Below are 27,999 nucleotides of genomic sequence, written 5' to 3' on the forward strand. Positions count from 1 at the left end.
TAGTTTCTCTTGCTAAATCTGGCAACACTTTAGCCGTGTAACCTCACTCCTCCTGCAGGTTTCAGAACAGCACATTCGACAGAATCTCAAAAAAACTTCTGTGGACAGAAAGCTGCCTTCTATACCATCAAATGAAAAAGAAGAAGATAAACGTATAGTGATTAAACACACCATATTTTTGATTGGAGAAAAAAAAACCTGTAGACAAATCATATAGTAATCACATAGATGATATGGCCTAAAAACTGCCTATTCAAAATCAACATCACACTTACTCGCTCGCATTTCCAACATGGCCGCCGGCATTCGCTAGGCATTTTTGGGGTTTGAGAAGGAATATCGCGGATTTCTGACCCTTCCTGGATGTCTAACTTGTCGTAGAGAGGTCGTCTCTGGAGGAAATATCTCCCTTTTCCGTCGGTACTTATTTTGTCACGCGAGTTTACTGTTGTCCCCCCCTAAAACACGTCGGGATGTATCGCCGTGGAGCGGGAAAGAGGGACCACAACAACAAACCGAAGGCGAAGAAGGACGTGAGCGACAGTGACAAATACGCCGACCTCTTGGTGTTCGGCTACGCCTGCAAGGTGTTCAGGGACAACGAAAAGGCTCTGTTCCACGAACACGGCAAACATCTCATCCCATGGATGGGGGACAAGAACATCATGATTGATAGGTCGGTTGAACCAAACTTAAAAAGGAATCGTTATCTTAACCCCATTAAGAGCCCCCTGACGAGGATTCTACAAATGTCTTCTGAATCCTAACAGTTTTCTGCAAAAAAAAACCTGTGTTTCTATGTCAGTTGGTTCTCAAACTTTTTCATGTCAAGGACGAACCCCCCCAAATTGATACATATCAGCTCACGGACCCACATTTGAAAAGATATGCCAGGGACCCCCAAAAGAGACACTCTTTAATGCTATTGCTGTGATTTCGAACCATTTTCATTTCAAGGAACCCAATTTGATATGTATTAGGCCATGGACCCCCATTTGATGGCATTTTGTATCTCTGGGACCCCAATATACACTGCAAAATCAATGTTAATGTAACTCTGAGAGTATACAAATGGAACCAAATGGACCCGTAAGGGTCCATTTGGTTCCATTTGTACTTCCTCGGAGTTACAGACCCATAAGAGTCCATTTCACTATCAATCATTTGACTGGGGACCCAATGGATCCCCCTCAAAGACCCCTGGGGGTCCCCGGACCCCACTTTGAGAATCACTGATCTAACCAAGTGTTGCCTTTTTGAAGGCATTGCAAATTCCATGCCGAGTTATAGTTTTGCAGAAGGAGAAACAATAGGCCTTGGAAATCATAGCCTATACGACGAATATCTGTACCATAGCCAACTAACATGTCCTTGGATGTCATGATGAACATGAATTACAAACAAAGCGTAGCTGATCTACTCTCAGACCATCATGCTAAGATGCACATTCCTGATAACTCCAGCCATGCTGGCTATGATGTAATGATCTGTGTCATTTCAGACTAGAAATGGGCAAATTAATTAGTTTTCCTTTTCTTCTGTTCCTTAATATCCTTAATATGCTGTCAATGTATTAGCCTTGAAAGGGGACTTGCATCTTGGCATGGCGTCTTGGAAGAATTTCCTCTGGAATCTTTAACCCTAACATTACAGCAGTGTGATGTACAGTTGGGAATGAGCTTGTTGATACAAAAGCAACGCCAATAAGACCAGAGCAAATTCTCTCTAAACCTTAAAGTCTCACTATGTAACTTATTTATTTAATGAATAAAATGTAAGTTTGTGGTGGTTGTATTTTGTCTCCCTTCTCTTCTATTGAGACATTTTTGATCGTGTCAAAGGTCATGTCACACCTAGACACAGGATCTAACACAAATTCCGACCTGATGGTTGAGATTCAATTCATCCCCTGAATAAGCAGGTCTGCTCTATTAGCTTATTGGTAAAAAAAAAACTCAGCACTTGTGCCGGAAACCGGGTTCAAATCCGGGGTAGAAGAGGAAAGTTACATAGTGCTGCTTTTAAGTCTTAATGCAGATAAGGTGGCTCAGTGTGAGAGTTGAATTGAAAGCATCTGCTATTAGCTCCCTGTAGGTACTGGGGCAGTGCCCTGTTGCCACATGAGCAATAGGAAAAAGCTGACTACTTGTTGGAAAAACACAATTCCTAATTCACTCTACTGGAGGGATTGGCTCCTTCAAAGCCAGTTTGCTGAGCCATCTGCATCTGCATTGACCTGACTCCTGTTTTGTTTGTGCAGCTTATGTATCTGTGACTGTCTCTATCACATAACCCAGTTCTTTCCCCAGCAAAGGTAGGCTAAGGGGTCCTGACAGACCCCGAATGCCAAACCCAGCACCCCAATTCTTTCTCTCCATGAAGAAAGTGGGACGGAAACGTGGCGTAGAGGAACGAACGCAGGAAAATGTCGTCCGTTTGGGTTCTTACGGATAGGTATTTATGTGCTCGGGTTTGTGTGAATGTAACTCTTTTTGCAGATGTAGAAGTAATGATGGGTGTTATGGGGGGCAATTGAACCCTGTAAGGTAAGAGGCGAGTTGCTTTCTTTTTTTGCTTTTTGTCGATATAGGGTTCTCAATTTGTTAGGAACTCGTGAGAAAAAGAATGAAACAGCACCAGTAAACAATCTAGGCAACTTAATCGCAGTATTTTTTATTAGGCCTGTTCAGGAAGTTGTTATGCTGCCAGTGTCTTTTTACTTGATGTCTACTTTCCCTCATGGCAGAAACATGACTGAGGTAGAAAGTTTTTTGATGTTTAAAAACATTTGGTTTTAGGTTTCTCCCTCAATGTGGTAAGTAGGTCCTTGTTGTGTAGAACACTCCGTCAGCTTCTAGTGTCTAATCCCTCTGTTCATCCAACAGATACGATGGCCGTGGTCACTTACATGACCTCTCAGATTATGACAGTGGGTCATGGAACACATCATACCAGCTGTCAGAAGAGGAGGCCAGGATTGAGGCACTTTGTGATGAGGAGAGATACCTGGCCATGCACGCTGACCTTCTGGATGAAGAGGCCAGACAAGGTTGGCAGGCTTTTATTCAGACACACTGAGTAGATCCTTAGTTAACCCATTAAGACCTGAAGCAGATTCTACAAATGTCTTCTAAATCCAGTAAAAAACATAAGTTTTTCTGAAAAACGTATGTTTCTATATCAGTGGTGCTCAAACTTTTTCATGTCAAGGACCCCCAAAATTATATTTATTTGGCCGTGGACCCCCATCTTGAAATATTTTGTTCCAGGGAACCCCAGAAGCAAAGATTTTAGTTAAAAATGTTATATAAAAATATAAAAATATATATATATTCAAAGATTTGCCCACATTTTCATGATTTTTCAAAAATAGCAGATCTACAAGCTTGTAGCGCAGCACTCGGTGCCGTGCTATGAGCTTGTATATCTGCTATTTTTTAATAGCCAAAGTGTAAAATAATGCTTTTTATCTCAAATAAAAAAAATGACACAGATTGGAATTTACTAAATGCCATTTGTATAACTTGATCTGTTTTTCTGAGTAGATTTTTCCATACAAAACTTCTGTCTCCAAGTATTAACATAACATCCATGCTTAGCTATTACATTTTTGAGGCAGCTAGTTGCTACTAAATTTACAAAAGTTATGCTAAATTGCTATAGTCACTTTGATCACATTCTGGGAATTGTATTGGCATTCAAATCAGAGAGTCTTGGTTACAGTGAAAAAGGTAATGATGATGGCGAGTATGGGTTACGTACTCACCAACTCCCACTGCCTTTGTTGCCTTCAAACCCGATGGGAAGCAGCCGCAAATCACAAAGAAGGAGCATACGCCCTCTAAAAGGCCTTAAGCTGCTTGTTTTTGGCAGAGTCAAGAGCATCCAAAAGTTGAGAAAAGTTGATTTTTTTTTGGATTAGACGTTTTTGTTCCTTTTCTCCCCAATTTAGTCACTATGCCAATTCCACCCATGTGTATAGTAGTCCCTGTCACTCACTGCCACCCCACTATTATTAGTCTGAGGAGGGTGTAGACAACCACAGTCTCCTCTGATACACTTGACATATGACAGTGAGGAAACTCCACGGTGGTGGGTCATTGTTGGAGAAATGAAATGTGCATCGTGGTAACTGCTTTTTGAACCTATCCACCACTCACTGCACCTGCAACATTTTGTTTGTGTGTGTAGTACATACTCTAAAGGCAGATAATCATATCTGCATGTACAGTGGCTGCAGAGCATGCCTCTATTTCATCTCTGAGCTGTTAGCATTTTTCATAGAACTGCACAGTAGAAATATACTGGTTATTTTCTCTCTACACAAGTCAAATCCTTAGTGTTTTCTGCATTGTTTAGAAGCGCTGCATTGGGTCCGTATTGTTTAGAGGCCCCATAATGTGTGATTACAATTTGGGGCTGATCAAATCAGGTCATGATTTGTAGCATTATTTTGCAAAACGGGCCCGGAGGAAACTTTGGATGTCAGTCATAGACAATTGGAATGGAATCAGAAAAATAGGACAGATCCATCTTGATCACATGACTGCAGAGATAATGTGTACCGATTTGCATGAGTTTTGGACAAAATCTTCCTATATTCAATGTTATACATGACATTATTTGCCTTGTTTATATTGCACAGAAGGTAATATACCGTTAATCCCGTAGCAGTGGAGCTGGTGGTGCAGGAATATTGGTGCATTGTATGTGGGAGTTTGTTTTCATCTCTTTGTGGGTTGGGTGGATGTAGTTGTGGTTGAGTCAAGTGAGGGGCTGTGAGTGGATTTATTTGTGAGCCATAATTCTATTGATGCCATATCTCCATGGGAGATATGTCTGAAATATAGATACAAATCTAAATATTGTGAAATCAATGTACACAACAGAAATCTGTCCACCACACTACAGAACATGCTCCGCCAGCACATTCTTACGCATCCTGAGAATTTTGTAATTGGCATTCATATCAGACATGGTTACAGTGAGAATTATGGTTCTGAGACTAAGTTGGAGCAAAAAAGGTAATAATGATGGAGAGTACGAGGTATGTACTCACACATAGCATTTCTTCCCAACCACCGCTGCCTTTGTTACCTTCAAACCCGATGGGAAGCAGCCGCAAATCACAAAGAAGGCATATACGCCCTCTGAAAAGCCTTGAGCTGCTTTTTCTTTTGGCAGAGTGGAACGCTTCCAAGAGTTGAGAAAAGTTAAACTTTACTTTTTATTTTTTACAGTTTTTGTTGTTCATTTTTTTCTCCCCACTTTAGTGGCAATGCCAATTCCCCCCCGTGTGTATAGTCCCTGTCACTGCCAACACCCACTGTTGGTCCGGGGAGGGTGTAGAAATGCACATTGTGCAAAACCACTTTTTGAACCTATCCACTCACTGCACCCGCAAAACCGTGTGTAGTTAGTAGTATATACCCTAAAGACCGTTAATCATATGTTGGTATGCATACTGGGTGCCGAGAAGATGAGGGTTCAGAGCTGATGCTTTGTTTCTGCCTCTATTTTATCTGTGAGCAATCTTTTCGTTGCTGCACAGTAGAAATACACTGGTTATTTTCTCTCTTTCACGTACCATGTTGATGCTGAGGGAATGATCAGAACAGATTCTCACCCTATCGGTATGCAATAGGAATGGCGCTGAGTCAGTAGAAGCAGGCAATTCGCATTGCCAATCACTCAGCTTCTGCCTGCTTGGGTGCGCCTCACAGGGCTTAAACCCACTTCTGACAGCACGACTGCCTTGTCAATGTTTTAACGGAAGTTACAAATGTAAATATGGTTCTGTGAATTCGTGGATGACTGTCAGAATCCGGGCTATAAATAGCCAGGCCCGGGACACATAGGTGGCCTACAGGTCACATGACTTATATTAAAACTCGACCTGCCTATTGTTTACTACTGCTTACTGGCAGAACAGAACTTGTTTTTAATGGCTTTTTCAATTATTTCATCATCATGCATGCGTTTCATCAACTATGTGAACTGATGTTGAACATGCAGACGCGTGAAGTTGGAACTCGCACTCTCATTTTGGTCACATTCTAAAGCCCTGCTCAGGCATTGATGTTCAGCCAAAGCAGACAAACGGCAACCCGTCAACTGACAGGAGAAATCGATAAAGAAAGGGGAAAAGTTTATGAAAGTACTCATTTGGTACTTGCCCGACCAGGCATAGTAGACACATCTAATTTGCCCATACTTCCTTTTACATGCCTAGGCCATCGGGCAGTCCTTATTGTGGGCCATATAAAGTGGCACAGTGGGAAATGAAGGTTCCCAGTTTGATGCCGAATGCCGCTAGGTGACTGCCCATTGCTCTTAATAATTAGGTTGGGTCAATTGCAGAGAACTAAAAGGCAATCCCGGATTGGGCCTTTAAGTACAATTGATGAGTGAGACCGTGTCTTGTGATTTGTATTGTGTAGTATCTCTCTCTCTCTCACACATACACACACACACACACACACACACACACACACACACACACACACACACACACACACTACATTCATCCTCCAACCTCACCTGGTTTGCCCTTGAATTTGGTAGCTTGACCCCATTCACTCAGGCTATTACCCATCTGTCCATTGGAGGGGACAGCAGGGAAACATTAGAAATATTAATGGAGCTTGGCAGAATTTTGCCCTTGCTTGAAAGAGTTTGTCATGAATTTCAATTGAAAAGGGGTTGTGTCTGAAGAAAAGTAGCCATTATGTTTTCTGTTCTCATATTTAGTGTCTGTCCAAAATATAGAATAGATCCAGAGTCATATGCAAAGAATGTATTGTATCATCTATATGATTATCATTCTAATTAATGTTAACTAACATTAATGAATGTCGTTATAGGTGAGAAGATGTTCAGGCTAGCTGTATTATTTGAATGATACTGAACTAAAGGTCTGTTGAATGAAATGATGAATAATGTTGAGGTTAATCATTTTTCTTTCAGAGGAGGAGTACAAGCGTCTGAGTGAAGCTCTAGCTGATGAAGGCACCTATAACGCAGTGGCCTTCAAATACAGTGCTGAATATTATGACCCAACCCAGCCCACTGAGGATGAGGACAGGGGGGATGGTGAGAGAACACACACACACACACACACACACACACACACACACACACACACACACACACACACACACACACACACACACACACACACACACACACACCCCCCATTGGTGAGAGAACACTCACTCACTCACTACAGAGTCATGTACCTGGCGAAGGCTGTATCAGGTCAAAACGTTGTGCAATAATACATTGACTTGTTTGGGAGCATTCAAAAGAGTGTGATGTGGGAATATATTTATTTATTTTCTTAAAAGTGTAGATTGTGACACCCTTGCTGACTTTTACAGCTCACAAAGCCAGGTCATAATAAAAAAGTGAAAAGAGAAGTCAAAGACATTAATAAAGCGTAAAACCAAGCAAAACATAATCTCTCGCCATGCCTTTCGGCCTGGCGGAGACATCTATAACCTAACACTGAGGGTTGGATTACAAAAGAACGAATGCCCTCCCTCCCTCCATGTTTCTGTCTGGGGCATGTGATGTGATGACAAGGGCAATGGGTAGGAAAGTGATATAATAAAGGACTGTCATTACCATCATTACGGTGCATCCAGTTTGACAGGCTGAATGGAGACAAATCTTTGGACCTGACTTTTGGAGAATCCTAGCCCACCCATTACTGATGTTGTGAGTGCTATTTTGTCAATAAGTGCAACATTTTCTTAGTGTTAAAATGTTGAGAATAATGGAGTATCATGACTGACAAACTTCTTTACTGAATAAATGTTCAGACAAATACAGGGTATTAGGATAAATTTGGTTTTGTTTTTGGTTTGTTTCTTATAATTATTTCAAAATCTGGAGTCGTAACTGCTCACGATTTGTATGTCAAATAATGGCCGATAGGGCTATACTTAGGATAGTGAACACATTGAAAAGAAGTCTGGCTGTCAAGAAGTGTACCCCTGTAGATCCCACACATAACTGAAACTTTCAATGTTCTGTGTAATTTGTTAAATGTGATTGTTAATTCCTTGTGTCAGTATGTTTTTATTACCAGTGATGTCAGGTTTTCACTGCCCCTCATTTGCCCTACGAATACTCCTCAAGGGTATTTTACCATGGTTGACAAGCAGTTGTGCGTTGACCTAACCACCATTGAACTCTGAATTTGGTCCATGGATTTCCTGTTTATACACACATACTAGGGGTGTGCCGATACACTAATTTCACGATATGATACACGATATTGGGCTCACGATATCGATACGATACGATATATGGCACTTTCTTATTATGAAAATATATGGGGAAAAAGCTTATGAAAAATATGGGGGGGAAAATAAGCAAATGCAAACAATGTCTGTTTTTGCATTATTATTGTTGCGCCCAAAAAACGCCATAACGGTACATCTCATCATGAAAACGTATCACGATATATCGCGGGACGATATATCGGCACACCCCTAACACATACACAGTATACTTGACTTTGTGTAGAATTTTGGAGTAACCTTGTTAACTGGCTGGGCACTGCCAAACTGGCATCAATATTCAATTAAGGAGGATGGTTGTGTTTAATGATGAGCCAGTGTAATGCTGGTGGCTGTTAAATAAGGAACGAAAAACATAATTGGTATAAATATTGGCTTATCAGCCTGAAAGAATACACCACCAAGCCAAGGCTTTACTACTCCAGCTGGCACCGGTAGAAAGCAGGGAACAATTCTGAATTCATATTAGAGAAAGTATGCTATATCACTAGTCTACTTTCACAATTATTGGTAGGCTATAGTCCTATGCAACAGAGTGTGCCTTAAAGGGGCATGAGCCCCAAAACCACTTTGTTTTTAGATGTTAACAGATATACATTTCTTTCTTGTGATGGGAAACAATACAAGACAATGTCTTTATAGATTTGTGCATCGCTAGTTATTTTGGGTTTATCTGTGGTTTTGCTGTTCCTGGGTGTGTTCGTGTGTTCGTGTGTGTGATGCCTGACGAAGGTCCAAGTGGCCGAAACGTTGCAATAAAAACCTCTTTATAAGTGAAGACAGTGTGCGGGAATCTCTCTTCCATATTCAGCTGGTCCTGGGTTTGAAAATAAATATTTGACGCAGCTCATTGTATATTTGCTCTCGTTTCATTTGCTCCGTCGTGATGTTGGCAGTTTTTATTCATATTAATGTTTTGTTTTTGCCCTTTGGGCACCGGCCGGACCACGCAAGTCGGGAACGATGCAAGTCGGTTATGCAATACCCGTTGTAACCATTGTCAGAGTACCCGTTGTACGTGTCTGTCTGTCCGTCTGTCTGTCTTTCCAGGGACATTTTAATATACGTAGGATTTGCCCAAAATAGGGACGCCAGTGTTAATATAACCCTACCAGCAATGACAATAAATGACCAGATGGGGGATATTAAAAGCAGAGAGATGGATTACACCCCCCATCCCCCCCAGCAAATCTAACCCTAGACGTGCGACGCGACTAGGAGTTGCACTGAAAAGACGAGCAGCCCTGGACCTGTCTCCTGGAGGGAGTCTGTCTGTTTCAGTTCAGATATTATACGGTTCATCAGATTTTATGATCTAAACACCATGTTAGGACAGCCTCATGCTGTCATGAATTATTCATTGACACTTGTCCTTATTCTTTTGGGACTTTGAGGAGTCTGTGGAGCTTTCAGACATCTGCTATCTCGCTATAAGTGAAGCATATGTACTGAATGGTGACCGTTTAGTCTTTCTTGATGGTAACATGTATTGATGGGCGTAACACTTGGACCGCTGGTCGTATGTAAATCACGGTAGGTCTTGCCCGGCATCTCCATCTCTTGCTCTGTAGGGTTTTCATTGCTCTAAATTATCCTATAATTTATCACAGACACCCGGGGTGCTGACAAAGCCACAGGACCAGGCCCATATATCAGAGTAGTCACTGCAACTGCCAAGACTGCATGTCCGTGTCCCATGTCCCCCCTTCTCCCAGACTAGCCAAGCCATTCTTCGCTCAGCCGGCCAGCATCGCGACTAGCCAGCATGTGCACACATTGTCAGCTGGAGAATTAACTGTGTATCTGCAGCTTTAAATTATACATGAGAATACTCATTGGCGGCAATGCTTTGTCACAGCCAGCGCTCGGGTAGCTACGGTATGCAGTCTAGGTGTCCCTGGGATAGATGATAAGTTTAGGTCTAATAGTGAGAAGTTCAATTCACCATGAGTACGTTCACTCACCTGACTGAGCTTCAGTATGGTTCAGCTGTAAAGAATACAAATGCAGAATCTATTTAGTCACTAGATGGATACTGTACATTTTTGTGATTGCAAGATCCTAGTGTTTCTAGTGTACACTAGATTTTAGTGTATACACATACGTATGTAGACCGTTTGAGTACATATTTTCAAAAATAGACAAACCACAAATAAACCACATCACAGAACCCCCCAAAAAGACCAAAATCTAAGAAAAAGTGAAATATCCTTTGATAGAAAATTCATAGGAAAAAATTCACTGTCAATCACTCCCAATATCAATAGATCAACAGTACAATATAGCAAGATAATTATAATAAAAAAATAAATAACACTGGAAAAATGAAATGCATCGAAAATAATTTTTTTATGTTTATTTAGACAGGACAGAGCATATTAATGAACAGTACATAATAATGTAATGTAAATACCGAAAATTTCGGACTATAAGCCGCGACTTTTTCCCCATTTTTCGACCCTGCGGCTTATATAACGGTGCGGCTTATCTATGGATTTTTACAGCCAACGGCCACTAGGGGACCTCCTAAATCTATGGATTTTACACCCGCGGCTTATAGTCCAGCGCGGCTTATATATGTACAAATCATTCAATTTAGCTGCTGCGGCTTATATTCAGGTGCGGCTTATAGTGTGAAAATTACGGTAGACCCGATTTAGCAGGGATGCAAATTTTCATCTGCAGTCCTCGCAAATAAAGTTTACAGTAAGTACAGGTAAATGGCAGGTACAGTACGATCAACCTCTTAAGACAGGTATGATATATTTAGCAACAGTGTCATAATGTTCAAGAAGCACAAATGTCTGTTTCACTTGTCTTTGTACATTGTGTGCAAGTAACGGTTTGATAAGTTGCTCCGGATTCTTACAGTTGTTTTGTTTTTGTTCTTTCTTTTTTTGAACATGTCCTCATTCAGGGCTCTGACATTTGTAGGGAAAACAAAACAATTTGTCAGTAGTTTCCTCTTCTGGTCTAAATGGAAAGCCTCGATGAAACGGGTCGTTTTCTTTTTCTCACTAGGAGCCTTATTCGATTGATGGATCTACAGAATGACCTGGGCACATGTCAGGCACCAGATTAAAGTAGCGTAATAAAACTGCATCCATTAAGCATAATGAGGTCGCAAAGGAAATGGCAGCTTTGCTCCATAGCTGGCATATTGTATGTACGATAAATGGGTGTACGTCTGTGTTCGTTTGCAGACTCCACCACAGTGATGCACTGAAATAAATGTTTCTCTTGTTCCGGTTGACCTTTCACATATACAGATGTTGGATGAAGGAAAGAAAGTGTACTGCATATATACAGTATATTATGTTGTGTGAACAACTAGGCTATGTTACAGGGTCTGACTCCTTTTGGAAAACTAAAAGTGAAACTTTTTGAATGCTGCTGGCTGTTTGGCCAGAGTAGCTTGTTTGTTTGTTTTTGTTATGAACAACTGCGGGGTGAATTTCACACTTTTGTTCTCTCCATTCCTTCCCTCCGCTATCACCAAATGCACACCAGATGAAGACGGAGCAGAGCAGGGGGACGGCGAGGAACCCTATGTGGCACCGCCAGGACTGGCCATCCCTCCTGACGTTGAACTGGTGAGTGTTAACATCCTATTGGTGTCTGGTTTTTATATATCTGCGTTTTCCACTTATGCTGCTGTGGAGGCCGAACTGGTTGCAAGACTCATGGTTAAAGTGCGCAACATAAAGCAGGGCTTCAGTGGGTGCTTCCAACAAATTAGGACAATCTCATAGAATTTGTTTATATAATTATGCTGGTATTTTCAATAATGAACAATTACCGGTGTATTTTTCCTTTGCCAATTCATAGAAAAAATCAAATACAAAGTACATAACGACAGTATGCAGGCTGAACATTAGGGATAGGCCATAGATACCACAGATTGTCTTTACTATCCTATACCAGGTAATACCACGGCTGTGGTCCACCACATCCATCCTCCAGAATAAGATTGCGACTACCTACCTACAGAATAAAAAATGAATACTTGAAATACATACAACTGTTTGTATTGTCTGTGTAATGTGTAGCTTTACCATTTAAAAACACTGAATGAGGTGATATACTGAAGGGTAATCTAAATGGCATTTAGAGGAATCTAGTGGTGTTACTACTACTGGTGCTGTTTCACCATTCATGTACTGTATGAGCCGACAGCTTCTAGATTTGATCTAAATGAAACGTGTGCTAACATAGAGATTGCATCTCTAGTAGTATCATCCATTTTTTTTACTGAAAGCATTTTAGCTGTCTAATCCAGTTTGATACATCTAGTTGTGTTTTTTTCTCTCAACGGAATCTAGTTGTATTTGCACAACACTTATTTTGTGGTAAATCTATATACGGATGCCCTCTGTGTAATGCAAAAATGACAAGATTGGAAAATGTGAATGTAATTGCTCCTGCAATATGTTTCTTTACTACAAAAAAATGGAAACTGCACCATGGTTAGAAATGAGAATATTAATTATTCATCAACAGCAGATGGCATATGCAAAGTAACAAGTATGTGATAAATATATATACATTTTCTGTAGGTTTTCTTGTCGCCCTGCAATTCTGCTTCCTAGATTTAAAAGTAATTGAAAATGTATCAAACCTGTCACAGGTTATTAAGGCCAGCAGTTTCAGCGAGCAGTCAGTTTGTGTGCAGTGGAGCCACAGGCCTTGTATCAGACAATCGTCCCTCTACTGTAGATGGAGATGATACCCCATGTCTTCCACTTTCATCTTCCTACTGTATGCATGAGAAGAAGCCATACTCATATACTATGCTGACTTTGAAAATACGGTATATATTACAGTTTTGTTGTAGGTTATCCCATCTCCATTCCATACCATATGAAATATTTATTATCTTTGTTATTTAATATGAAATACTCTCATAAATATGCATGCTACTCACCTTTGTTGTATAATGTCAGAATAATAATATTATCAATTTTAGTCTTGGAGCATTTTCTTTCAGCGATCACTCAGCCTAAATTAACATTGGTGCAATTAGCCAAATCTAGTTGGCTTGAATTGATGCCTCACACAGCTGCACTCTCTATGCAGGTAAATGAAGGAGGTGTAATAAATCACACACAAAGTATGACAATTATGCACCTATAATGTGATTTAGTGGATGTCTTACAATTACGGTTTTTATTTGGGATGTACATACAATGTTATATATATATATATATATACAGTACATATAAATATATATATATATATATATATATATATATATATATATATATATATATATATATATATATATATAGGAATAAATATTATTTATATTTATATATTCTATATATAAATAATATATATCATCTCTAAATTAGGCTTAAAGCCTGTCCTACAGTGCTTAAGATTTAAAAGGATTTGTAGGTTATGTTCATGCATTATATTATCTCTCCAGAATTCCCTTAAAAACATGCACATGGGTCTGTCTAGGGCTGGGTGTTACTGACACATTTGATCAATACCTTGATATCTACGATTCGACAATAATTTGGGCATGACTATCGGTGCTTTCAGAAGATATTTTTGTCTAGTGTCTCTGTTTTTCATCATTTTGTGACAAGCAGCAATAGTCATCCCCACAATATAGTCACAATATCAATATCGACTCTGTATTTGGTAAGATATAATTATATTAGATTTTGTCTACTGCGGATCACGAAGGTACTACTGTTGACTGGCAGCCATCATTAGGGCCCTGCCACAAGCAACAACACTACAAATAGAACTAAGCCAAGGTCAGTCTGAACAGACAAATCTAGAGCTGATTTTAAATGTATCAATAGTGTTCACAGATCTTAAGTCCAATGGGAAGAGATTCTATTTCAACCTGCCACCTAGCGTTGTGAGCACGGAGGAAGTCATTAAAACCCCATTCCCATCGGATAAAACTCCCATTAACATCAGTTTTTTGTCACGTAGTGGGAAAGGTTGCAATTGGCATTCATTCCTGGGACAAATGATTTTGCAGTCACAGGTATTTATTGCCACCCTATTAGACAACCTAATGTTCACCCCTTTTACGACACGAGAGAGCTTCTCCTGATAAAGGGGAAGAGGAAATAAGGAGGCCAAGGAATCTACACTTTCTACAGTGCATGTACAGTATTTCACTCGTATTTGCCCCAAAAATAGATATGTGTCAACTGGAAAAACTATTTACAAGCACGGTGTGCGAGATTATAGCGTGCTGTAATATTTATTTTCTAACCAAAGTAAAAGAGAATTTGTTGGAAGTAATTAAAATGTTTTTGTAATCAGAATCCTTTATTGTAAATCCCCCCAGCCCCATGCCTTTTCATCATAATTGCAAGCAATCCCAAAACAATTATTGCCATCAGTTTGGATAGTTGTAATATTGCTTCTGGATGTGGGGAGAGAGCGAGGAAGGAAGAAAGAGAGAGAGCGCTACTTTTAGGCACTCGAATGTGCTTGTTTTTTTTACTGTCTATGGAATGCACTAATTTCTGATGAATGAACCTCACGATTGATAAGATGCAGACATCCTTTTAGTTGTAATGGTAGATACAGTTCCTGTAGTGAGTTTTGTCCCCATATGATCTGCTGCATTCGTGCTGTTGAGCGTGACACACCAGGAAAAAAAAACAAAGTTTGGCATACTCTTCTACTGGCAATGGGAAAACAGTCAATCAGCTATTTTTAGAGGAATTTCCCATGAAAAAAAAACCTGCATACTTTATTCCTCGTCTTAACATAAATGATTGATTAGAAAATGTAAAACAGTTGTTAAAGCAAATATGGACCTAAGAAAGTATGTATTTGCCCTAGGCGTCCTATGTAAAGTAATAGGGGCTCAGCATGAAACACGTCCAAATGAAATCAACCATCTCCACCATAGAATAGAGTAGGACAGAATACTCCATGTGCCGAGAGGCATGAGAGAGAGAGAGCACACAGTTAAAACGCCCCAATTAACAATCACTCTGACAAGACACTCAGTGTAGACCAGGTCAGAAAAACAATACAGGTGACACTCTTTCAAATCAAACATCAAAATATGAGTAGGAAGTATTGCTCTCTTGCACCTGCAAATTATAACCAGTCCAAAACCAGCATCCATAAAGGTTATTATCTATTATTCATGATTTTTCATCTGGGTGAGAAATGTGTTATTTTGTCTAGTGTTGCTCCTCCCTCTCTAGGTACTTAATGTCAATGATTCATTGAAGGCACACAGCGGGAGCAATAATGAATAATGGATCATTTCTGGTTCTGCTGATTTCCATCCCAATCCCATGTGTTTTTTTTAAGTGATTTCAACACAGTGAACATTAGTCACCCACATGAGAGTGCTTTTCACACACAAGGAAATTACTTATGCCCTTATTGTGAGGTAGCTGTTCTTAAACGTATGTCCTTTGTATGAAGAAGCTATTCCTGAGCATCATTTTCCCATTGACACTCAGCAGCATACTGGCCTAGTCGGTGTGCTAATATAATAATCATAATAATATTTTCAGTGTTTTGTTGAACCACTGCAAAGCCATTGTAATTGATCTCTCTGTTTGTCTGTCTGTGTATGCAGTACAGTATGCATGTCACTCTTGTGTGCAAATGTGTTCACCTGAGGGTGCTGAAAAAGCCACAACAATGTGTAGCTGAACACAGACCGCCTTTGTTCAACTATGCACATCTGTAGGTAGCCTCCATTATAACTGGTACAGAGACGATCTTCTACAGACCTGTTTCCCTTATGTGGTTACATGTTGGTCCACTAGGAATAAATATTTTATCATAGGAAGCCAAGGTCAGAATACAGCTACATTTTATGAATATTAAAATGTGATATTAAACTGAGAAACCTTCATCTTTAGTCTACAATCTCAATCTTTAATCAGTGTGTATATCAGAGTGCATAGTGTTAATTAATACATGTGCATGTATCCTCCCTCCTTAAAACGTTTGCATTCTTGATAAACCCCAGAGGCATAGTAATATCAGGAGTATTAATTAAATTAATCCAGGCAGCTCAAACAAAGCTTTCCACATAGGTCCAGTCCTACACCAAGCTTACACAACTGACAAAATAGTCCTGTTGAGGTGCAATGTCCAGATGCTTTAAGATTATGCGTTGCCATGGTTCTATTTCCCCCTAAAACATGATCATTGGGTATTATTATATAAGGAGGGATATTTTTTTTTTAAGTGTACAGTAAGTGTTAAAATGTTATACCTGGTTGGCAGTGCACCTTAGCACCACCCACCTAACCCAGTCCCTCCGCCTCCTACTACATGCCCATGGCTCTGCCCAGTTGTTGACAAAAATGGTCTAGAACTGTGGTTGTCAAAGTAGGGTCCAGGGACCCCCAGGGGTCCTTGAGGAGGGTTCCCCAGCTCTGTTTCTCTGTGTGTGTAAGGATAATTCCTTTTAACAGGACGTTCATGAAAGTCCTTGCGGGCTTGTTTCCAATGAGGGCCTGTGAGCAATTAGGGGTTAAGAGTCTTGCTCAGGGACAAATTTCATTTCATCGACACATATGCTGGCGTGGCCTGGAATCGTACCTGGGGCTCACTAACCACTCAGCTATGGCCGCCCCTGATAAGCTAAATAAGTTTATAGCATAAATATCAGTGCAACCAGTTTAAACCTATATACTCTACATCTTTTATTTGAAAATAGCAGATCTTCAAGCTCAGAACGACATGTTGTATGGGGGTCCCTGGTACAAAATATTTTCAGGTGGGGGTCTGCGGACAAATACATATTAATTTGGGGTTCGTTCCTTGACATGAAAACGCTCTGACAGCTGGGTACCCACAGTCTTTACAGACCGTTTGATATGTCACTGGACACCTACAACCGCAATGAAGCATTTTACAACCTTTATGTATTAAATGAATGCAGTTTTGCTGACCTTTCCTATTCCCTTTCTCCTGATGTTATCCAAGCCAGGCTTCTACATAGGTTGTAACCCTTTTTCGCTCAAATGAGGTATATTACAGATTCAGTGTATTAATTATATTTTTAAAACCATTTTCTGCTTTCTATTTTTGTCTTTTCTCCAGCCTGCAACCACTAAGACCCATGCGATCATTGAGAGGACAGCCAATTTTGTGTCTCAGCAGGGGGCTCAGTTTGAGATAGTGTTAAAAGCCAAGCAGTCTGGCAACTCCCAGTTTGACTTCTTGAGCTTTGAACATTACCTAAATCCTTACTACAAGCACATCTTGAAGGCCATGAAGGAAGGTCGATACAACCCCGTCCCTGACAAGAAAGTGCAATCACAGGGTGAGTAGTATTACAAAACAGTCCCTGAATCAACATACAACATTTGATTGTAAATGTTTTGGCTCGTGTCTTTTAATTATTCTCTCCGCCAGGCCGAAAGGCATGGCGAAAGAGTATGTTTTGCCCCCTGTCCGTCCGTCCGTCCGTCCGTCCGTCCGTCCGTCCTTCCGTGTGTCCGTCCGTCCTTCTGTCTGCGAGCAGCTAATCTCCGCCACCGTTGGCCCGGTCGCTGTGAAACTGGGCACACACACTCCCTGGATGCCACAGCAAAACCTCTGGCCCACATTTTTCAGATCAGCCTGTCATAGCGCCACCATGAGGCTGACTTTTGCAAAACACATTTTTTGATATTACTCCTACGGATTTTCTCCAAAAAACACGCGAATCGGTACACAGTATCTCTATAGCCATGAGATCAACACGGATCTGTCCGATTTTCCATATTCCATCCTGATTGGCTAAGATTGGCTTCCAAAGTTTGCAGGATTGGTTCATTTTGAACAAAATGCCTCAAATCATGAACGCAGCATGCGCTTTCCGTGCAATTTTCCACGTACATTCCCACTTGGCCCAGGAAGAAATGTCACTTGAAAACTTTCAAATCAGCCTCATGGTGGCGCTATAACAGGCCGATTCACGTTTTTAGCTATAACTGCACCGATCTGCGTGCAACTTTGCATGCACACTCCTTAGAGGCCAAGGAAAAACCTTTGCCTTGCATTTTTCACATATGCCTTTTAGTGCGCCACCAGGAGGCTGAGTTTTGTAAAACAAATTTTTTGCTCTTAACACATCCACCGCCAGAGGTTAATCTCATAATGTACTCACCAGTGCCAAGGTGTTTTTTTTTTTGTTTTTTTTTTTCATGTCGCCATAGATCTTGTTAAAATCCTTAAGATTGAGCCGTGAACGGTCTGTTTACATCCGCGAGATCTCCCTGTATCTCCCAGTGAAGATCGCGTGTCAAACGGGGCATCCATGTTTGAGTTAGAGCGGATTACGTTAAACAGTGAAATGCGAGGAGAAAAAACTACAGGAAGAGAATTGAGTTTCAGTTTCGTCTGTAGAATGGGAGCGGGCGTGATCGTCAAAACCGGATCCCAAATAATTCTATTTCCTGTCATCAAACCGGAAACGGAAGTGGATCAAAAAATTTCCGAAAGTGCACCCGGACCGCGCATGCGCGAAAAGACCGCAGCCCGTAGGGCTACGGTCTCGGCGCTTAAAGGACGACTTCACCTCTTTTCAACCTATCTTCATATAATTGGTCCTCACTAATACTCATGATAAAATGGTTTTAAAAAAAACTACTTGGTCTGTGTCGCATAGGAGGGCTGTGGACAGTCCAGGAACCCGTCTACCAGTGACATCATCGTTAGGCATGATTTTTTTTTCCAACAAGATTTCACATTTTTTATTTAGATTTTTATTAACACGAGAACAATGGCTTCTTTTATTGCATTGCAACTTTCCAGGAATAGAAAGCCTGCAGTTTCTATTAGCTTGGATTCCCCATTGATGATGTCACTGGTAGACGGGACTCTGAACTGTCCACAGCCCTCCTCTGAGACACAGACCGAGTAGATTTTTTTTTTACCATTTATCATGAGTATTAGCGAGGACCTATTATATGAAGATAGGTTGAAAAGCGGTGAAGTCGTCCTTTAACAGTTGGATTTAACGGACCGTAGGACTACGTTCTTGGCGGTTAATGTGTTAAGGTCCTTACACACCGGGGCGATTTTTTTCATGCGAATAATACGTTTTTTAAAAAAAACTTATAAAGTCAATGCAAGCTTCCACACCAGTTTCGCGGAGCGAAAAAAGCGTCTTTTAATTATTCGGAACGAGTCCGAATTTTGCGTATATTCGCATATTCGCCGGTGTGTAACCGCCTTTACTCCTTCAGATTCTGTTCAAAAATCACGCAAATCGGTACACAGTATCTCTATAGTCATGTGATCAAGATGGATGTGTCCGATATTTCATATTCTATCCTACTTGGCTAACATTGGCTTCTAAAGTTTGCAGGATAGGTCCGTTTTGAACAAAATTCCTCAAATCATGAACGCAGTGTGCGATTTCCGTGAAATTTTGCACATACATTCCCACTAGGCCGAGGAAGAAATGCCACCCTTTTCACATTGGCCTGTTATAGCGCCACCAGCTGGTCTAATTTAGCAAACCACATTTTTGGAATAAAATGCCTCAAATCATGAATGCAGTGTCCGATTGCCGTGCAAGGCCTAAGAAGAAATGGCACCCTTTTCACATTGGCCTATTATAGCGCCACCAGGAGGCCATAATAACCTACCTGACCTGGCGGAGACTTGAGCACTTTTTCTAGTTTTCTTTTTCTAGTTTTCTATTAGTCTGTTTTAACTTTCTTTTCTAACTCACAAACAATGACATAAAGAACAAGCTGTGTATACAAGTCCCACTTGCCTCTAGAGTCCATGCTGCTACACCAAACTGGATCGTGGCACTAGAGGAAAGGCCACCAAAATAGTCAATCCTATCTGCTTAATAAATGACAAGATGGTATCTTGCGTGAAAAGTTTATACTTTGGCCTGAGTGTGGTGCTAAAGGAAAGATCATGGGATCGCTCAAATAGTTTGGTTCCTCTTCCAGGGTGCATTAATCCGCTCAATGAGTTTCATTTGATTTTGAGATATCATGCAAATTTTGGCCTGAATGTGTTGCTGTATGAAATGCCATGGGGACATCGAAATCAGTAGGGGTCAATCTCTGGGAAGCATGAAGGTGCACAACAAATCTATGGCAATCCAGCAAGTACTGTAATTTTCAAGATGACTTGTTTGGAAGCGAAGTGGTGAATGACAGACAGACCAACCAACCAACCAAACGACATAGCCATCCCACCCCTAGTGGCTAAAATGTTTATTTGTTAATGTTAGTGTTTTCTAATCACTGTTGAATGAACAGTCCTACAGAACAAAACCATATACTAAATCAGGGGTCTTCAACCTTTTCAGGCCAGGGACCCCCAAACTGATGGAGAGATGGAGCAGGGACCCCCTACCTCGTAGGGTAGGGGGGGCTACCACAATTATATTGTGTATAAAATTGAAGCTGTGATTGGCCAGTAGTCACTTTGATTGGCAGCTGTGCCTTGTTACTGTTTGTGTGAGACCTCTGCCACCATCTCGGCCAGTCAGGTGCGCAGAGAGAGAGAGAGCTTGTGTCACTGAAGGTGTGCATTTCTGGATGAAGGATAACAACTTCTGCCTCCATGTATCTGTTCGCTAAAATTTGGTGGATTCATGTTATGTTTAAAGACAAATTGACATTACAAAAAAAAGTGTTTTAAAACAAAAATATTGTTTAATCAAACAACAATTTCGCGGACCCCCTGGGACCCCCTGTTGAAAGACCTCTGTACTAAATTATGTCGTGGATCATTAACTTGACTGCTGATTGTTCACGGCTCCTTTCTTTCCTTCTTTACTGTCTCCCTGTAGAATCACAGTCTGACTCGGATGATGATGGTGACGGCAACTACCTTCATCCCAGCCTGTTTGCTCCGAAAAAGTGCTCTCGTCTGGAGGAGCTGATGAAGGTAAAGCAGCAGGATATGAACTTCTCTCAGAGGACATTTAATGTTATTACTTTCAGTAAGCCTGCTCTTCTACTGAGCACAGCCTGAAAATCCCTGACTTATATCCTGTCGACTGTGGTGAGAGCATTGTTATGAAATGGAGGCAGTGCAGTCTCCATCCTATTACTACAGTCTATTATTACTACATTCCATTTCTGCTTCCACCTGCCCTGTCAGAAAAGCCATTTATCTTTGCCAGAGCAGGAAGAAAAGAATCCTGGAGTCTTTGTAGAGAAATGTAATGCTGTACAACAACTATCTGCCATCTGTAGAGACTATTCATCCTGACCACACTAATTTTCTATTAAGAATTCATATTGCATCTTTTATTGGGTTTAAGCACTCTCTAAATGTATCTATGGATCTCTCTTCCATAATGTTTAAAGTAATTGCTTGCAGATCTGTGCTAAATGTTTGCATTTATGTGCATACAGTGATGCAGACTGATTTGACGTGTTTCTAATATTTTTCTTGATTTAACTACCCTGCTAATTGTGGTTAAATCACTTTTGGTACTGAGTGAGGTGGTAGGACTAAAACATGCCAGCTATGTAAAATTCTGTGTAATGAACCGATTTATTATGACTGTTAAATAAAAGCCAGGTATTTTTCAAATCTAAATATCAAGGGACCAACAACTTTCCCATAGCACTTTAAAGACATTACATTTCAACTTGTTTCATGCAATTCATTTTAGCCCAACTATTCTATTTGCACAAGTCAAAAGTCACTTTCAAAGCTAAATTGACCAGATTTTACTGTGTAGCAAAATGCGCTACAGTCCATATTTGGGTCAAACATTTGTACATTTATGTTATATAATGAAGGAAGAAAGGAGTAGTATACTGTATGCACATCCCCACAGTTTCTTTAAACATAAAAAAAAAAAAATCTAATAAAGGAAAAGGAAATGTCACGATGCACATGATAGGTTGCTCTCCTGTCTTTTCTTTATTATTTGAACCAAACAACGTTTCGCCCATGCAGGGCTTCATCAAGTCATTAAATAATGAAGGAAGAATGTCAAACTGTAAGTTCTTACCAAGTACCAACTACCATTTTTGTTTGTTGTAGCCTCTTCAAGTTATGGACCCAGACCATCCACTGGCTGCGCTTGTACGTAAAGCACAACAGGAAAGAAATGGTTCTCCTGTCATGGTACCCACGCCGGTGGAAGTGGCAGAGCCAATTGTAACACTATCCAGTGAGCCAGTACTATACACTGCTGACCGTGAGTACAGTTTTTCATTTTGAAAGCAGTCAGAGCAGCTGGGTAGTCTCAATACCTTAGGGATATTTATATAATGGCGTTGAAGTGGCCTTATTCATCTCTGTTTAGTTCTGGTCCGCTTCATTTTGTTCCTTCGTATTCCCTTTCAGATGAGATTGGCTAACTGGTGGTTGTTGCTACCAACCAAAGAACAACTTTGTTCTAGAAATAAAAGGTGACATCCTGTGTTCACCAACAGGCCTCAGGTTTATTTGTTTGGGCCATTTTATTCTGTAAGAATAATAACCTGCTTTGGTTCATTGTCCTTTTTGATGTTGATCAGTACATCCATCTGTTCACCAATTTGGTCTCAAACAACACATCTGAAAACCTACTGACTGGATTGGACCCCATGCCCTTTCCTCTAGTGTTACCAGTTATCTCAAAACTGCCATGAAACGTTTTTAAACCTAAAAACGAGTTAGCTTGTTGTCTAGAAATATATTTTGTTCTTATTGGAGAAGTATTCCATGGCTTCACCATTGAACACCTTTGAGATTTGTGAGGCTTTGTTCACACATCTGCACACACAGTAATTTACTATTGATTGCTAGATATTGGACAGGGAGCCACACCGCTATTAGACTTCATCATGTGAAATTATGGTAATTTATTCGATTTAATGTAAAAGCTTTTGCCGTTGTTTACAATGTGTTCATTCTTCAGTGATTATACAACATATGCTCCCCCCACACATACCTTTTTTTTTATCCCCTCAAAAATTCTAGCGTTCTAAGAATGGCAATGTCTGTCAGTTCAAACCACTTAGGTCTGGTTTAGTGTAGCTAGCAGGGCTTTTCGACATTAGTCTTGTTTTCCAAATAGCAACATTTTTGGGGGCTATCATCCTATCAATCCACCCATCTTTGTCCGCTTATCCGGAGTCGGGTCCTGATAGTCTTCCCTTTTCCTGGCCACATTTGCCAGCTCCATCTGGGGGATCCCAAGGCGTTCCCAGGACAGCATGGAGAGATAATCCCCCCCCCCACCCAAATCCTTGGTCTGCCCTGTGGTCTCTTCCCAGTGGTGCGTGCCTGGAAATCTATGCAGCGGCTCTACCACTGAGTCTCTCTGTATCAAGTTACTATATTTTCCTATACATCGCATCTTGCAAGAAAGAACAACTGACACTGAATCGAAATGCAATTCCTGGTTCAAGTTCAATGACATTGATACCAATTACAATGTGAAGTCTTGGAGGATGAAGTTGTTTGCTGTGATATGGAGGGCTGGGCATCTGGATGTCCTTTATTGATATTTTGAACAATTTGGGGCATATTTCTAAAAGGTCAACCTTGTCCTTTCTCTATTGTCTCCACTCTAAAATGAGAAAATGAGCATTGGTGAGAGCCTGAGCTGAGTTTGCTATTTTGCCTTAATTGGCAAAACCTGAAGAAGTCTTTCTTTTTACTTTGTTAGATGAAAGGGGGCGCTATATGCTGTTAAAATGGCCAGTGCTTGTCATTGTCAACAGCAGACACAGACATGGATTTTAGTGCAGTAGATTATACCAACAAGGTAATCGCTTTGCTCCTGAAGATCAGACTTTGATTGTTTTTTTTGGCAAAAGTTCCCTGTAAAACCCTGATTTATATGGATCAAAGACTCCCTAGGCAGACGGCTCAGTGGGATTACACAATATAAAAGTGTGCTTCTCTTCTTTTGAATAGGAATTACCAAGCATCAAGATGTTTCAATGTGACATGTAATGTAGTTCGTATTAGCTTTACAGGTCTTTATCAAGAAGACTTTCCCAAGGTCATGACAGTCATCTAAACGGGCCTAATCCCATTCCCTTACATCGTATTAATCTGTCTGCTCATAGTTTTCAGAAGCTGTGGCTACCCAATTAGAGTGCTTTCTCAATAACAGATGTATTTCTTTTGTAAGGAGATGGATGTTGTTTGACAAAGGTTCATGGCGCTTACTCCAGCCTTGCACTCCAAGTCGCTCTTTACTAAATAGTAAATTGGATAGTTGTATGTATTTTCTCTCTTCACTTACCTCATAATTGATATTGTTCTCAAGGTTGCTAGAACTGGCTCTGGTGATAACTGAATTACCATTCTAGCAGTATTTCAAGGCTTACGATGAGACTGGGGGGGTTCAATATAAATGGTAATACTGTTTTCTTTTGTGTGTGTGGCTTTCGTTGCAAGTTTACCTTGGCCCAATGCTACCAAGTAATATAAATCAACAGTGGTTGTTTAATTTTTTATTACCAAGTAGTAAACATTAGACAGTATGACACACTGCAAAGCTGATTTACTGCTCCAGAGTGCTGGCCAGTCTTTTGACTTATCCAATATGATAGATTTTATTTTAATGAGCAACATGGAGAGAGGAAGAAAAAGAGATTTGAAAAATATTCAACAATTTAAGAGAACACAATGCATACTCATTTCTCATACACATCTTTCTTCTATCTGTACAGAGCTCAAATTTCACACTGACATGAACGTACGGTACTTGATACTTGATAAATCAATTAAACATGTTGGTGTGGTTCTATGTACACTACAGTATATATTTCAAGGAAACAGGACCATCAAGATCAGGGGTGCAACTTTTAATCGAAGTAATCGATTTATTCGATTACAAAAAATAATTGATCAGTAATTTTATAAAATAATCTACTGTATATCACCGTGCATAACAGTTCCACTTGAGATACTGTAGTTGTAAACGTTGGATTGTGTCCAGTTGCAAAACTGGACATGAATCTCTATTGGTGAGTTGTGGCCGAAGATTACATTTTGACTTTGAACCAAACCTCAGTGGCGAACCATCCAATTAAGATGACGCAATACACATCATGTTTCAGACCAAATGCAATGTGCAATGACATTGCAACTTAATTTAATCTCTATTTGATAAATCTTGACTATTATATCAAGTATCAGCACTTTAGCAGCCTAAAAACAATAGACCCTCCAAAGCATTTATTTTAAAAAATCAAGGCAGGTTGATTTGATACACTGTCTTCAAATGCTTTTGCCTGAGGGAACCTCTCAAAAGAAGAGCGTCTTCCAGGAATTTGAAACATAGTTTTCATCCTCTGCTATAACTGTATTCTTCAAGGATACATTGCATGGGGTCTTTTGAGGACCTGAAGTTGGCTACCCTGCCGTCACGTCCTGTAAAAGATTCAATCACTAAATGGCTTTCTTTACCTTAATTGAATCTTCAGTAAAATAATTGACTCCATGATGGCTTTTTTTTTAAAGTAAAAAAAACAATAGTGGCTCAATTGAATTCAAGAGTACCTGGCTAGCATCTTCCTCTATAAGTTATTTATTCACTATGAGTCAAATCCACCCCCACTCAGTTTCTCAATGCTCTTCTGCGAAAGTAATGTGTCCATTTGTTTGATCTACCTCTGTTGAAACAATTGCACAAATTAACCCACCGTCATTCACCCCCTGTTGACCTGTGAGTGCTTATGTCTCCATTGCTGTGATTTATTTAAACCAGAGACATTTACAGAGGCTGTCCTCTGACCTCTGCTGGGCTGTCAAAGGGAAAGTGTTGCTACCATTACAATCTCCTGGAGAGTAGAGAGTAGAGAGTTATGTATGCAAAAAGTCAGCTGTTAATTTACCTGCTTTTCCCCACATGAGAAAAGCATCATCTTTTAAACTTTAACACTTTAATCTCCTTTTTGTTAACAGAAGAACATTGATGGGGTTACTTGGAAGTAGTTATATTACCTGCTCTTAGTTTAATTACTTCTGTGGGTTTACTGACCTCCCCTAGCATTAACAGATACTATAGGGACTGAGAGGGCCATAAGCCATATCATCCCTAGAGCTGATACAGCAGTAGCTGAGTCCAAGTTAAAGTTCTGAACTGAACTATGGATTGAACTCGGTTGCCACCATAGTTGTTGCATTGATCAAATACAGTTTTCTCATTGTTTTTGTGACTAAATAAGGCTACACAAACAAATGTGATAAAACATTTATCACCTCGTAACTGACCTTGGGCAACGCCAAATGCCCTGCTTATAATCTACGTATATATACACACGTTACTACTGTTCTACATACAGTACAGTAGTAACGTGTACATACTGCTGATTACCATCTACAGTGGTGGATAGAAAAGAGTGATAGTCTCACGAGACAGACTTTGGCTTACACAATTGGCTTACACATTTCTCAAATGCTTCCGCCTAACAGTCGCAGAAGCATTGAAAATTTGTAGAAAATAGGGGATTTCCTGACCCCCCTATTTTATTCGCCTGTGCAGTAACACGTAACTACTGCTGGAAACCAATTTAGTCAAGGCATATCTAACTAGCTGTTTAGCAGAATTGGAAATTAGAAGATGTTTTAGAGATATTTTAAAATGTATTTTCGTGAACTCTAATGACAAACGAATGACAGCTTACTGTCACAACTTTTGCGAGGCAGAGTTACAGACTCCCTGCAGCATTTGAAGATTGTAGACAGGTTGTTTGGCTTGAGAGAGAATATTGATAGCTGTTACAATATCTGTTTTTAGCTGATATGGTTCTTTCTGGCTTTCGAGAAACACAGCTTTCTGTGAAACACATTTATTGTTTTTGGCTGAGCCGCACAATGTGCTTTTTGATGTAAGAAGGAAAAGGTTGAGGTTAAACTGGATTCAGCTTTCACTGCAACAGCTCCTGCTTAATCCCTCTCCAAGAACACTCGACTCGACTCAACTGCAACAGCACATTAACCCATTAAGACCTGAGGCCGATTCTACAAATTCCTTCTAAGCCAGTAGTACTCAAACTTCTTCGTAATTCTAAATTATTCAACATTGTTCAGTCACTTTCAAGATTTTTCAAAAATGTAAAAAATAGAAGATGTACAAGTTTGCAGCGCGGTACGAAGTGACGCGCTGTGAGCTTGTGTATCTGCTATTTTTTTATAGCCAACGCTAAAATCTAAAATGACACGGATGCTTTTCCGGTTTTAATGGGTTAAGACGCAACAACAACCTCCTGTGTTAACTTTTCTTCGTTCCTCTCTGCCCTGCTATTCTCATTTTCTCCACTCTTCTATTTTTGGGTTATCATCTGGGCTTCATCTCAACTGTGGGCACTCACACAGTTGGGGAGGTTTTTGCCCAAATGCAGTAAAGTCATTGAAGGGAGCTACAGTGTATGAACTTTTCTTTTTCTTTGAACAGTGGAAAAGATTAACATCTGTCACTGAACCCTAATCTCTGTCTTGGCGCACAGAGGAGCAGAACGGGGAGCAAATGCATGTCAAGTTTGGAAATGACGGGTCTTTCTGCAGGCTCCCCACTTCAGTGGGTAGAGGAGATAGGAGGTGTCATTGCAGTCAACATGTGTTAATATGATATCCCACAGCCACAGTGACCTCAGTCTTAACCACTTAAACCCTATACGTCATTGACTGGAGTCCCCCTGGAGTCTGTGCTAGGAGGTCCTCTCCTTTTTCCCCTCTAGTCTACACCAAATATCTTTGCCGCAAATAGCCAATCTACAGTACATTAAGGTTCATGTGACTAATGCTAAAGTATTTG

At 40.3% G+C, this 27,999-nt stretch overlaps 1 protein-coding gene across 2 annotated transcripts in view; it reads left to right on the plus strand.

Annotated features, from left to right (window-relative positions):
• The first annotated feature begins 299 nt into the window (after positions 1–299).
• Positions 300–27,999, plus strand: part of sfswap (splicing factor SWAP) — a 107,176-nt gene continuing 79,476 nt past the window's right edge. The window contains exons 1-7 of one of the 2 annotated variants that reach the window (XM_080419965.1): positions 300–676; positions 2,886–3,049; positions 6,967–7,092; positions 11,817–11,899; positions 17,364–17,586; positions 21,070–21,167; positions 22,281–22,437. In XM_080419965.1, coding sequence (XP_080276091.1) covers positions 474–676; positions 2,886–3,049; positions 6,967–7,092; positions 11,817–11,899; positions 17,364–17,586; positions 21,070–21,167; positions 22,281–22,437 — 1,054 coding nt within the window. In that variant the 5' untranslated portion in view covers positions 300–473. Of the gene's footprint in view, positions 2,455–2,885; positions 3,050–6,966; positions 7,093–11,816; positions 11,900–17,363; positions 17,587–21,069; positions 21,168–22,280; positions 22,438–27,999 lie in introns of both variants that reach the window. The other variant, XM_080419966.1, reaches the window with a different exon arrangement.

Source organism: Gymnoscopelus braueri (assembly GCF_963280865.1).
Source record: "Gymnoscopelus braueri genome assembly, chromosome: 22".
Taxonomy (NCBI): domain Eukaryota; kingdom Metazoa; phylum Chordata; class Actinopteri; order Myctophiformes; family Myctophidae; genus Gymnoscopelus; species Gymnoscopelus braueri.